Source organism: Tenrec ecaudatus, chromosome 1, assembly GCF_050624435.1.
Source record: "Tenrec ecaudatus isolate mTenEca1 chromosome 1, mTenEca1.hap1, whole genome shotgun sequence".
NCBI lineage: Eukaryota > Metazoa > Chordata > Mammalia > Afrosoricida > Tenrecidae > Tenrec > Tenrec ecaudatus.
In genome coordinates, this window is record NC_134530.1 from 71,303,187 (window position 1) to 71,316,545 (window position 13,359).

The window sequence follows — 13,359 nt, forward strand, 5'->3', positions numbered from 1 at the left end:
AGGCCTCATTGGCTGTGACCCGATTGACAGACTGGGTGCCACACCTTTGCTTTTAATCCTCACAAGTCCCAAATTGACACTAGATTATGTAACTAACACAGCTATGCACTTGGTCGTGGGGTCCTGTAGGCTGCAATTCATTAGTCTTTTGGACTCCCGTGAGTCTGATTTTCTTCACTTTCCTTTGTTCTGGGTGGGAAGAGACCAATAGGTGTAGCTTTCGGTGGCTACTTGCAAATTTGGACAAGAAGAAACCAGTAGTTGTATCTTAGTTAGCTGTTTCCAAGCTTTTAAGACTCAAGATGCTTCTCACACAAAGTAGGGCCCAGAGCGTTGTCTTCTGAACCAAGACGTTGTGCTTACTGAGAAGTTCCTGAGTTTGCATGCTTCCTTGCCTGTGCTTATTCTTTTCTCTTCTCTGTGCAGTCTTTCTCTTTCTAGTTGACCTGGGGAGGCCTGTTCCTTGATCTGGTCCCAACTTAGATCACTGTGGCAAACACAAGGACTTTCCTCTGGACTGTGAAGTACTTCCAGTCTCATGGGTTCCTACCCATGGCACCCCTGTGAATGAAACACTGTCCTGAGCCATCCGCACAGTTGCGCCTCAGCTGAGTCCATTGTTGCAGCCATTGTGTCAGTTCATCTCATTGAGGGTCTTCCTCTCTCACTACCCCTCCACTTTTCCAAACACGATGTCCTTCTCCAGGAAGTGGTCTCTCCTGATAACGTGTCCAAGTACATGGGACGAAGTCTTGCCATCCTCGCCTCTAATGAGCACTTTAGCTGTAGCTGCTGTACTTCGTCCAAGACAGATGGGTTGACTGCCCTTTTAGGAATCCATGGTACTTTCAATGTTCTTTGCCAGCACCACAATTCAAATGCATTGATTCTTCTTCTGCCTTCTTTAGCCATTGTCCAATTTCATATCCACATGAGGCAATTGAAAATACCATGGCTTGAGCCAGGCACATCAAAGTCCTCAACATCCTTGCTTTTCAATACGCTAAAGAAATCTTTTTTTTTTTTTAAAGAAATCTTTTGAAGCAGGTTTACCGAAGAGATTTTGTGATCTCTTGGATTATGGATTCAAGCAAGACAAAATTCTTAACAATTTCAGTCTTTATTCATCTATCATGATATTACCTATTGGTCTAGTTGTGAGGAGTTTGATCCTCCCTACATTGATTTGTAATCCATACTAAAGGCTGAAATCCTTTCTCTTGATCAGCAAATGTTTCAAGCCCTTTCAGCAAGCAGGGGTGTCATCTACATATCAAAGGTTGTTAATAAGCCTTCCTCCAATCCTGATACAATATACTTCATATAATCCAGTTTCTCTGATCATTGCAAGGGGCAAAACTGCCAAAATCCCTGCATTCATGGAGCTAAGGTTCTAAAATGGGATAGAGGGCAGAAGGAAGGAATATATATATATATACTTACATGCATACAGACACTTAAATCCAAAGTTTGTGAAAAACTTCAATTATATTTTTTATTTGTTTTTTTAAACAACCTTATTTGTGTGTGTGTGTGTGTATGTGTAAATGAAACAGTAAGCTACTTAAAAATGTCAAGGGAGAGAAGGTGATGGGAGTAGAGGCTGATGTTTTAGGTGGAGTAGTCAGGGAATGCCAGGGCATCTCTACTGAAGTACGTTTGTGGAGAGACCTGAAAGAAGTGAAGGAGCTAGTCATATTTGGGGGGATACTGTTGTAGGCGGAAGGTACATCTACTGATAGGCAGGAGAATGCATGACTTAATTGAGGAGTAGTAAGTAGACTGGTGCGGCTGGGTTGGGTCAATTAATCTGTTTTGGAAGGGCCACTGGCTGCTGTGTGGGTGTATGAATACGTGAGTGTGGCCTGAGTAATCAGACCTCTTGCTGAGTAGAGCCTTTGAGGGCATGGATGCTGTTTTTGGTGCCCAGTATGTGTTCTGATCTGGAATTTGATATTAAAGGTGTTTTCTCTTCCAGGCTTGGTAGCATGGGGGTCCTGGACTACTACCTGATGGACGCTGCCTCCTTGCTGCCAGTCCTGGCCCTTGGCCTGCAGCCTGGGGACACCGTGCTTGACCTGTGTGCAGCCCCTGGGGGAAAGACATTAGCAATGCTTCAGACTGGCTGTTGCCGTAAGTTGGGATGTTGTGGTCTTGGGCAGGGAGGGCTCCCCACTTAGGCAGGGGCACACTGAATGGTCTTTCTGGTCCCAAGGCCAGCGAGGGGACGGTGCTTGCTTGCTAAACAGGTGTATTTTTTCTTAGCTTGTAATTGCCACTCCCCTTTGTCTGCCAGCTGACCAAGAGACAGTGTTGGGCAACAGTGATGAGAGCAGGGCCCTGGGATCAGCCTTATGACACAGTCCCCTCTCGGCCTCACTGATTTTATCTCCAAAATCAAGTTCCCGTACCTTAAAAACAAAACAAACCCATTGACATTGAGATGATTTTGACTCATGGTGACCCTGTAAGACAGGGTACAACTGCCCCACAAGCTTAAATCTTTTTTTTTTTTTAACATTTTATTAGGGACTCATGCTACTCTTATCACAATCCATACATACATCAATTGTATAAAGCACATCTGTACATTCTTTGCCCTCATCATTTTCAAAGCATTTTCTCTCCACTTCAAGCTATAAATCTTTATGGAAGCAAACTACCACAGCTTTGGAATAGCTGGTGGATTTGAACTGCTGACCTTTCAGGTGGCAACACAGCTGCACCGCAGTTTGCCTTTCCTTTTCCTGAGTGCCAAATGAAAATGAGATTTGGCTGCACCTACCTTTTATTCGTTTTTATCATCATCCTTCCCAAGGATTTGTTTGCTTTTACCACACTCTGCTATTCTGTGTTGCCTAAATAAGCCTCCGCCTTTGCTAATGTGTGCATTCGAGACTGCCACCTCTGAAATGTGACCGCTTCAGCGCAGTTCTCTAGAAAATCCTTTCGGTTTTCAAGCCTCAGCTCAAGGGCACCACCTTCTGGATGTCTCCCCGTATGACCTCTGCTGGCTGCTGCTGAATGGACACCTCCATTTCCTGCAACTCCTGTTGTGGGCCTCACTCCTCTACCGTTAGCACACTCGACTTGGTTAGCACACTCGACTTGGTTAGCACACTCGACTTGGTTAGCACACTCGACTTGGTTAGCACACTCGACTTGGTTAGCACACTCGACTTGGTTAGCACACTCCACTTGGTTAGCACACTCGACTTGGTTAGCACACTCGACTTGGTTAGCACACTCCACTTGGTTAGCACACTCCACTTGGTTAGCACACTCGACTTGGTTAGCACACTCGACTTGGTTAGCACACTCCACTTGGTTAGCACACTCGACTTGGTTAGCACACTCGACTTGGTTAGCACACTCGACTTGGTTAGCACACTCGACTTGGTTAGCACACTAGACTTTCATCAGAGCTCTACTGGGATGCAGTGTTTCCCTCTTGGAGATAGTGATTCCTTGGCCCAGGTTTCTGTTTTTGTTTGCTTGCTTTTAATAAATCATTTTCTTGGGGCTCTTAAAGCTCTTATAATAATCCGTACATTCATTGTGTCAAGCACATTTGTACATATGTTGCCATCATCCCTTTCAAAACATTTTTTTCTACTTGAACTCTTGGTATTAGCTCATTATTATTTTTTCTTTTCTCCCCAGCCTCCTTTCCTCATGAACCCTTGATAATATATAAATCATTATTTTCATATCTTACACCAATTGCTGTCTCCCTTCACCCATGTTTCTGTTGTTCATCTCCCTGCGGGAGGGAGGGGCAGCGGTAATACTTCGGTCATTGTGATCGGTTCCTCCTTTCTCCCCCTACTGTCCCCCTACTTTCATGGTATCGCTACTGCCATTATTGTTCCTGAGGGGTTTATGCCCCTTGGATTCTGTGTGTCAAGAGCTCTTATCTGTACCAGTGTACATGTTCTGGTCTAGCCAGATTTGTAAGGTAGAATTGGGGTCATGGTAAGGGAGGGGAGCAAGCATTAAATAACTAGAGGATGTTTTATGTTGTATGTTTCGTTGGTGCTATACTGCACCTTGGCTGACTCATCCCTTCGTGTGACCCTTCTGTGAGGGGATGTCCAATTGTCTATAGATGGAATTTGGGTCTCCACTCCATCCCCAACCCTCCTCATACATCGATATGATTGTTTGTTCTGGGTCTTCTGATGCCTGATACCTGATCCCATTGATACCTCATAATCACACAGGCGGCTGTGCTTGTTCTATGTGGGCTTTGTTGCTTCCCAGCTAGTTGGCTGCTTGTTTATCTTCAAGCCTTTAAGACCCCAGATGCTATATCTTTTGCTAGCAGGGTACCATCAGCTTTCTTCACCACATTTGCTTATGCACCCATTTTGTCTTCAACGATCATGTCAGGAAGGTGAGCATCACAGAATTAGTCCAGGTTTTATTCATCTCTGTGATGCAGCCCAGCAGAGACCCCATTGTCTGTAAGTGTTCACTTTAGGTATTTAGTGGCCAACATCCTGCTTTAAAATAGGCAGTATTCTCTCTTGAGAACCTGGGAAATGTCCATGAAAGTTTTCACACCCATCCAGGAACTCAGCCAGACTTCTCTTGCTGTGTGCCTACGCCTTTGTATTGGCCTTTCTCCATTTGTAGTCATCTAGTGTATACAGTTTGTGTAGCCTCCAGCCTCATCCTAGACCTAGGAGTGATCCATAGAGGGAGAGGAGAAAAGGTGTAAGCATGACTTCATGAGTCCAGTGCACACAGCCTGTCGGCTGGGCTGTGCGAATCTGCCATTGCTATGGAAATGCATTATAGGGGCATGAATGAAGGTAGGGTTACTTGGAAGAGGAGGAATTTGAACTAAGAGGAGGGAGAAGGACAAAGGAGAAGTAATTGAGAGCTACTCTTCCAATTAGTGTTCGATTACCAGCAGCCGCCCTTATCCCAGGGTCACTCAAGGGACTCCTTGCTCAGGGAAAGGCAGAATCACAGGTTATCACTGCAGGAAAGGAAGTTTACAGAGTTGAGAGAGTACAACCCACCTATTTTATGGAGGACGAGAACTGAAACCTGAAGAAATTTGAGTAATAAATCTTAAATGAGTCAGAGGTAGTGCTGGAAATAGAACCCAGCTTTTCTGTTTTTAGCTTATACCCTGCTACCAATTCCTCCAGGTCAGAGAATACAGTTTTCCTTCATTGAACACCCTCAAAATGGCCCATATTTCTTTGTGGTAACGCTAAACTGGATCTTACCTGTGACCACTCCTTTTAAATTAGGTCTGTGCTCCTCAGTTCTTCACCACAGTTCCCATCCCATCCCATCATTCCTTGACCCTGAAACCAGGGGTCTATTACCCTTGGTCATTGAGCAAAGTGAACATGTGTGTCAAAAAAGGAAAAGCGAAAGATATTTGGTGAATAAGGTAGAATTCGGTTTGGTTGCATAATGTAGTAATGTAGTAAATCCCAATCACAGTGGCTTAAATAAAAGACAGTTTGTTTTTCACTTACATAAGAGAAGCCTGCATGTAAACAGTCCCAGGCTGCTAACTATTAAGGGCCAGGGACTTGTCTCCCCACCTTAACTTTTTATTGTTAGATGAAGGTTTACAGAAGAGATCATAGTTTTACATTCAATGATTCCTACACATTTGGATTAAAGTCATCCATTGCAATCCCCTAATGTACCATCTCTTATGCCTCTTGCTCCCTGCTTCCTGTTTCCTTCCCTAACTCTCCGAGTTTTGTCCTTGCATAAGTTTACTGCCCTTTTGATCTTAAATGGTTGATGAGTCTAACATGGGTAAATTCAGTTCCAGACCTGAAGTTGTGAGGTGCTGTGGAGTCGATTCAAGTCCTAGCCACCCCATGTACAACAGATGGAAACACTGTCCAGTCCTGCGCCCTCCTCGCAGCTGTTATGTCTGAGTCCATTATTGCAGCCACTGTGTCATTCCATCTTGTTGATGGTCTTCCTTTTTGTCACCGACTATTTTATCAAGCATGATGTGCATTCTCAGGGACTGGTCTCTTGATAGCATGACCAAAGTGCATGAGGAAAAGTCTGGCCATTCTTGTTTCTAAGGAGCATTCTGGCTGTACTTCTCCCAACACAGATTTATTAGTTTTTCTGGCAGTCCATGGTATTTTCAGCATTGTTTGCCAGCACCATAATTCAAGTACATTTATTCTTCTTCGATCTTCCTTATACATTGCCTAACTTTTACATGTACATGCGGTGATGGAAAATTCCTTGGCTTGAGTCAGGGAGAACTTAGTCTTCAAGGTTATATTTTTGCTTTTCATACTTTAAAGAGGTCTTGTGCAGCATATTTGCTGACTGTAACATGCCATTTGACTTCTTGATTGCTTCTTCCTTGAGCATTGATTGTGGATCCAAGCAAAATGAAATCCTTGACGTCAATCTTTTCTCCACTTATCATGATGTTACTTATTGGTCCAGTTGTGAGGATTTTGTTTTGTTGTTTTTTCACTTTAAGTTATAATCCATACTGCATACTGCAGTGCTAGATTGCACTCCATTGTGCTCTAGTTGGTGGGCTCTGTTGCTGGACCATGGCCTCTGAAGTTTCTTTACTCCTTTAGGGAATCTTGCTGCCAATGATATCTCCAGTTCCCGAACAAGCAGGCTACAGAAGGTCCTGCACAGCTATGTGCCCCAAGATATCAGGGATGGGAATCGAATTCGAGTTACTTCATGGGACGGCAGAAAGTGGGGAGAACTGGAGGGCGACACCTATGACCGGGTAAGTGATTCCTGACCAGAGACACCCAGCCAGCCTAATCTGGCATCTCCATTCTGTCCCACGGCCCTGAGAGGTGGCATCCAACCTCTGTGTTTGAGCTTATTGGATTGTTTCTGGATCTGATTAGCTCCCAGGGGTGATGGGAAGAAAATAGCCCTTTGTCAGTTTAGCTTAAATGAATGACTGCTACTACTTCTTTAGAAATAGTTCACAACAAAGAGAGTTTCAGCTTGATTGTGATGCTTCAGGTTATGTATCAACTGGATTATGATTCTCAGTGGTTTGGCAGTTATGTAATGGTATAGTTTGGCAATTATTGTGGATCTATTTTGGCAGTTAGGTAACGATAGAATCATCCTCCATGATGTGATTTGATGTGATTAGCCTGTCAGTTGTAAAGAAAGTTTCCTTAGAGATGTGGCCTATAAATGGACATGCTGGCAACGAAAGCTTTCTTGCTTGCTTTGAATCTTCCATCCCTCTTGTTCTTGGGATTCATCAGCCTCACAATCTGTGAGCCAGCATCCTGACATCTTACCGGCTGATCTGTCACTCCGTGCAGGTAAGTGAGTCAGGAAAAGCCTTTGGCCTTTAGACTTTTGATTTGCCATGCTCTACAGCATATGTGCTATTTCCTTGAGGCAAAGCTGTTACTCTTTTATACACACATCCTTTACTGCTTTTGCTTCTTTAGAGAAATCAGCCTAAGACACCATCGTAGTGGACAAGAAAGGGTTATGTGGTTTATTTTATTTCCCAAATCATTTGGTTGCTTAGAGACCCTCATGAAAATATGTATGAATAAACTCAGTTTATTCACTTTTGAATATTTTGACGGCACATGGTACAAAAGTCAGAAGGCACAAAGGCATACACAGTGAAAGTAAGTTTCCCCTCTTACTCCTGCCCCTCAGCCATCTACTTCCTCTGTTTACAGCTTCTATATCATTTGAGATAATATTCCCTGTATGTACAAAATATAAATGTGTGTGTATCTTTTAAAAATTGGAATGGTTAATGTACATATTCTGAACTTTAAAAAAACTTTTTATTGTTAAATAGGTGAGGTTTACATACCATATCATCGTTTTTGCATTCAACCCCCACCCACTCACCCAAAGTCTTGGCCTCTTGCCTCCCCAGCCTTCACCTTTTCCTCAGTCTCCTTCTTGTGTATTATTCCCTTCCGTCAAAAGCGAACGCCTCTCAACCTCTAGTTTATTTCTTTTCCTTCCTTCCCTTCTCCTGCCCCTGTTAACCATCATCATCTGTTTCTTTTGGCACAAAAACTTTTTCTTGATTTATTTTTCTTTTTTTACAACATTGGCTAAACTTTACATTTTAAACTTCACAAAGTATCTTGGGATTCAATCTTTTTAATATAGAGAGCTACTTCATTATTTGTAGTGGCTCTAAGAATATTCCATTGTTATGAATGAGCTATATAATGAGTCAGTCATCCTTGAACTCATGTAATTTCCCACAACAGCAAGTATGTCTTTGGAGCAAAGTCTTCGAGGTATATTTGCTGGTTAACCGTTTATTTGCATTGAAGATTTTAATAGAGATAGTGAAAGCATTCTCTTTGGAGGCTAAGCCACTTATGTTCCTACTGGCAATAGTAATGAATAAGATTATCATTTTCCTATAACCTTGTGTTGTCAAACTTTTTGTTTTTTGCCAAATTAGGATCTAAGTTACATTTTCTTATGAATATTATGTCGTCTTTTCATATCTTTAAGTCAATTATCTTTTCCTTTAATATTGCCTAAAATGTATAATTTATTATTAAATCTAATAAAATATTTCCCCAAATAGTTAAATGCTATTTCCTAAAATATATTTTTAAGTATTACTTCTAAAAATATATAACTATTGTCTCTTGTTTTCTGACTTTATCTAGTTCTTGCCATCTTAGTTTTTTTCTGTTAATTTTTGGTCATTTGGTTTTATCTCCTGGTAAGTGAATAGTAGTTTTATTGAATATGAAAATTAGAAAGATATTCTGAAGCTCAAGATGGTCATATCTTCCTCTAGACAGTTAACATCAGGACATATCATCTGAATTCATTCAGAAATTAGGTTGATTGAAATTTTGATTTTGTGAGTGATCTATTTAGTTTACCTCCATATCAAGGGTACTAACCTACAGGAATCCAACTCAAAGTGTGAGGTGTTTGTTTACTAGGACGCCCTGCTCCTGGGGTGGACTCTGAACTCCAGTGTTTGTCCCCTGACAATAATGGAAATTCCTTCCAACTTCTCAGCCTCCCAGCCATCACAGACAGTGGAGCTAAATTTCTCTGGCTTACAGCTTATAGTTTTTTCTCTCTGACATCTTAGTCCTCGAGTTCTTGCTTTCTTAGAAGACTGCTGTTGATTTCATGTAGAATTTTCCCCTGACTTGTTACTGTGAATTAGGTGAAGGTTTACAGAGCAAGTCCGTTTTCCATTCAGTGGTTCATATCCCAACCCCCATGTTGTTGTTTCATATTATCACTTGCAGTCCTCACAGTGTCACACCACTTAACCTCCTCCTCTCTATGTTTCCTGTTTCCATTCTAACTCTTCTGAACTTTGTCTTCGGTCTTGATTCTTTTGATCTTAAGTAATTGATTATTCTGAGGGTTGTGTACCTCCCTGGTTATTGTTATTCTCCTTATAGACTTGTCGATTGTTTGACTGAAAATTGAGCCATAGGGTGAGTTCAGTTCCATGCTTGAATGGCCACAGATTCTGGGAGATTCTTCCAGTCTCTCTTCAGCCACGAAGCCTGATCTTTTTCATGATTTTGAGTTTTGTGCTACATTTTTCTCCTACTCCAACCAGGACTTTCTAATGGACTCAAGGTAACTTAGTAGTAGTACCCTGTTTCCCCGAAAATAAGACAGTGTCTTTTTTTTTTTTTGGTGGAGTGGTGGTGGGTGGTGGTGGTGGTGGTGGTGGTGGTGGTGGTAAGACAGTGTCTTATATTAATTTTTGCTCCCAAAGATGCGCTAGGTCTTGTTTTCAGGGGATGTCTTATTTTTCCATGAAGAAGAATATGGTACACATTTATTGTTGAACAACAAAAAAGGAAATTTCTTATCTGTATACGGTTTGGTAGTAGTTGTCATCATAAACCAGCATAACCAGACAAACTGAATCCTACTGTATCAAAAATTTCTTGTTACGACCATTATTTCCATGTATAACAATCTATGGTACATTTACTCATTTATTCAATGACAGTCATGTCATCATCTTCTGGAACATCATCATAACAAGCCAAACCCTTATTTTCAGGGAGATCTTATTTTGGGGGGATGCCTTATATTTCAGCGAGAGGCAAAACTAAGTAGGTCTTACTTTCGGGGGTGTCTTTCGGGGAAACAGGGTAGTAGTAGCAGCAGCAGCAGCCACCAAATACCATCACATTCTTTTGGTCTTAGGGTTGTAGGGGCAGACTGATTGTTTCCATGTGTCTTCAGTTTCCTCCAGTCTTTGTGCTAGATGAAGAGAGACCAGTAGTTAAATGGCTGTTCACTAGCTTTTAATACCCCAGTCAGTACTCACCAAGTAGGATCAGAATAGTAGCTTTGTGGACTAGACCATGTCAGTTGACCTTGGTGTCCCCTAACTGATCTTGAGACCCTAACTCATTCCCCGTGGTATTTGATAATGTAACTAAGTAGTTCTCATAACTTTGTATACTCTACACTATTCAGGAATGTATTTTCAGAATAGGTAACCTATTTGTGTACTCATGGGCAGAGTTCCATTCTCCTCACACCTGCTCATCTTGCATTTCTGTCTGTGCAGCCACTCCTAAATGGTTATTACTGCAGCACTGTGTATATAATGGTAGTTACCTCTAACCTTCTTCTCTCAGTATCTTCCTTTGCCTTTGTATCTTATTGCTGGTTGTGTTTATTGTATATTTCTTCTCCTTCACTCAAGTTAATATGTATCTACCTTCCAGTTAGTAATTTAACCTCCCTTTCAAGCAATTAAAAATACATATATTTAGTTGTTCTCAAAAGAAAGGTTGATCAGTAACAGGCTATTCTGTCATTATTAGAAATAGGGAAATTTGATTTCATTGTCAGCTTTTTACCCTGCCTACTAAGTCACAACAAGACCACTTAATGGCCACCTGGAAGGTCAGCAGTTCAGAACCCCACTGGTACAGTTTCACTCTGTCCTGTAGGATTGCTGAGTCAGAATGGACTGTGATGGCAGTAAGTTTGGAGTGGGATTGCTGAGTCAGAATGGACTGATGGCAGTAAGTTTGGAGTGAGAACAATTAACAATGTCCTGATAAACACCCAAGGAAGCAGCAGTCAAGAAATCAAAGGATGTATTGCATTGGGCAAATCTGCTGTGAAAGACCTCTTTATTTATGACATTTACACTTTTTTTATTATACATTGGGTGAAGGCTTACAAAACTGGTAGAATGCATACACATTTTTATTCAACTCATCCATTGCAGTCCCCTCAGTCTCTGCTTGCTGGCCCCACTCCCTCCCAGGTTTCCTGTTTCCATGCCTCCGCCTTTCCCAACTCTCTGCATTTTGTCCTGGGGTAAACGCTGCCCAGATGGAAATGCCTGAAGTGGTTGATGAAGCTTTCACACAAGAGTGAGTGCAGTTCTAGAGCTGAAGGGGGATTCCACCAGCCTTTATCCAATCAGTAAGCCTAGTCTCCTTTCTGATTTTGAGTTTTGGTACACATTTTTCCTCCCACTCTTCAGTACCTTTTGATAGGATACCCCCCCTTTAAATTATTTACTGTTATTTTTTAAATTATTAATTGGTATTTAATACATATATCATGCCAAATTTCAATCACGTCAAGAAGAATGTACAATTGCTACCACAATCAGCTTCTAAACATTCTTTTTCCACACGGACCCCTTGACATTGTCTGCCCTCTACCCTACCTCCACCACTGCATCCCCCGAACCCACACTGTGCTTGTTGTCATTGACCCTAGGTCTCACATACCAAACAGCGGGAAAGCATATGACCCAGCCTCCAGAGGGCACTCTTGGGAGTTGGAACCAACCTTCCTGCTAAGATGCAAGCGCTAGTGTGCACTGACCTGCATTCTGCCAGAAAGGCTCAGAGTAGCTTATCACCCCGGAGATTACTAATCAATGTGTTGTTTGTCTTTTTCAATAGATCTTTTATTTGGTGTTAACTGCACAGGAAAACAGAAAATTCCTTATACTAGAAAAGGTGAAATTGGAGCAATACAGGGTTTGGGCCTAACGGCCTTGTAATCCCATCATACCATAGTGTGGCATTTTGCCAACTTAACAAAAGATACTTTTCTTTGTGATCAGCAGTTCACCAAACTAAAAACCACACTTTCAACTCTGTTGCCCAGAGTCTGTGAGCTTAGGCCACCAGTCTAATTGAAACAAATAAATACACTGTGAGTGGCCCCTGGGCTGTGTGTGTTCTGAATGAGGGTCTGCGAATAAAGGATCGAATGTGTGTGCCTGAGATGAGTTTGTTTCTGCTACAGACACAGATGATACATTGTTAGAGACTGGCACTCTGATTCCTTTTTGCTGTTAAATTCTCTTTCAGTGCAAGGGCTGGTCAATTTTTAGGAAGCATCAGAAAAAAGAAAAATACATCGGACTTCTCAGAAATCTATAAATAACAGGAACACGAAATCTCATATATGTGGATGTGCACACACTTACACAATCCCACAGAGTGTCAGAAGAGATGCTGCTTAGAAGCAGCCCTTCACATGCCAAAGGGGGGGACGGACTCTAGCGTGTCCCTGAGACACCACAGCATCCAATGCCATCGTGTGTATCATTAGGTAAGGAAAAAGTCAGGGAGCTCAATGTTCAAAGCAGATGTCTGGTCTAGGCCCACTAGGCTGGCTGCAGGCTGTGCATGCCTACGGCCCACTGAAGCCACAGGATGGTGTCAAGCCCCAGTAACCTCCTTGCTCCCACTGAAGGCATCTCCCCTCCACTTCTTCCCCTGCCCCCTTCAGTTGCTTCACAGTAGGGCTCTTACACAATGGGTCATTAGAACAGGAAAACAAGCTAAAATGTTTAGGGTTTGCAAATATGAACCCAGCATCATGCTGCCACACTCTTCCAGTGCTGTGAAGTAAGGGTGGTGATGTGTGTGCCATCTCACCCGGATTGACAGGCGCCTGGCACCGCCTTGCTCCACTCCCTCCCTGTTTCCCATTCAGTTTATCCAGACACTGGGCACACAGAATGAAACCTGAAATAGGCTGTAAAAGCTGCCGGTTACAACTTGTTAGGGAAAATTTCTTTTTTGCCCAGAGTTTAAGCCAAAATGGGCAACTGTCATCTTCTTTTGTGGACTGATTTCTTTGTTGGTTTTTTTTTCTAGTTCTTTGATATGTATTAAAGCTTAAATTCTCAGCACTCTGGTTTGCGAGCAGCTATGGATAGCAGTGGTAGCTCAAAATCCTTTTGTCGGTCCCCATGTGGATTAAGCCTCCGTTGAATTCTTTCTGATCCTTAGCCAAGGATATAAATAATCCTGCCCTCAGGCAGAGTGGCTTGGAAATTAGTTTACTTCCAGCCAGCCCAGGGAGGGGCAGTCTCTCTTTGAGGCT

General features: G+C 42.3%; 1 protein-coding gene across 1 annotated transcript in view; it reads left to right on the top strand.

Annotated features, from left to right (window-relative positions):
* Window positions 1-13,359, top strand: part of NSUN4 (NOP2/Sun RNA methyltransferase 4) — a 31,754-nt gene that overhangs the window by 8,630 nt on the left and 9,765 nt on the right. The window contains exons 3-4 of the mRNA XM_075555714.1: window positions 1,979-2,133; window positions 6,597-6,757. Coding sequence (XP_075411829.1) covers window positions 1,979-2,133; window positions 6,597-6,757 — 316 coding nt within the window. The remainder of the gene's footprint in view (window positions 1-1,978; window positions 2,134-6,596; window positions 6,758-13,359) is intronic.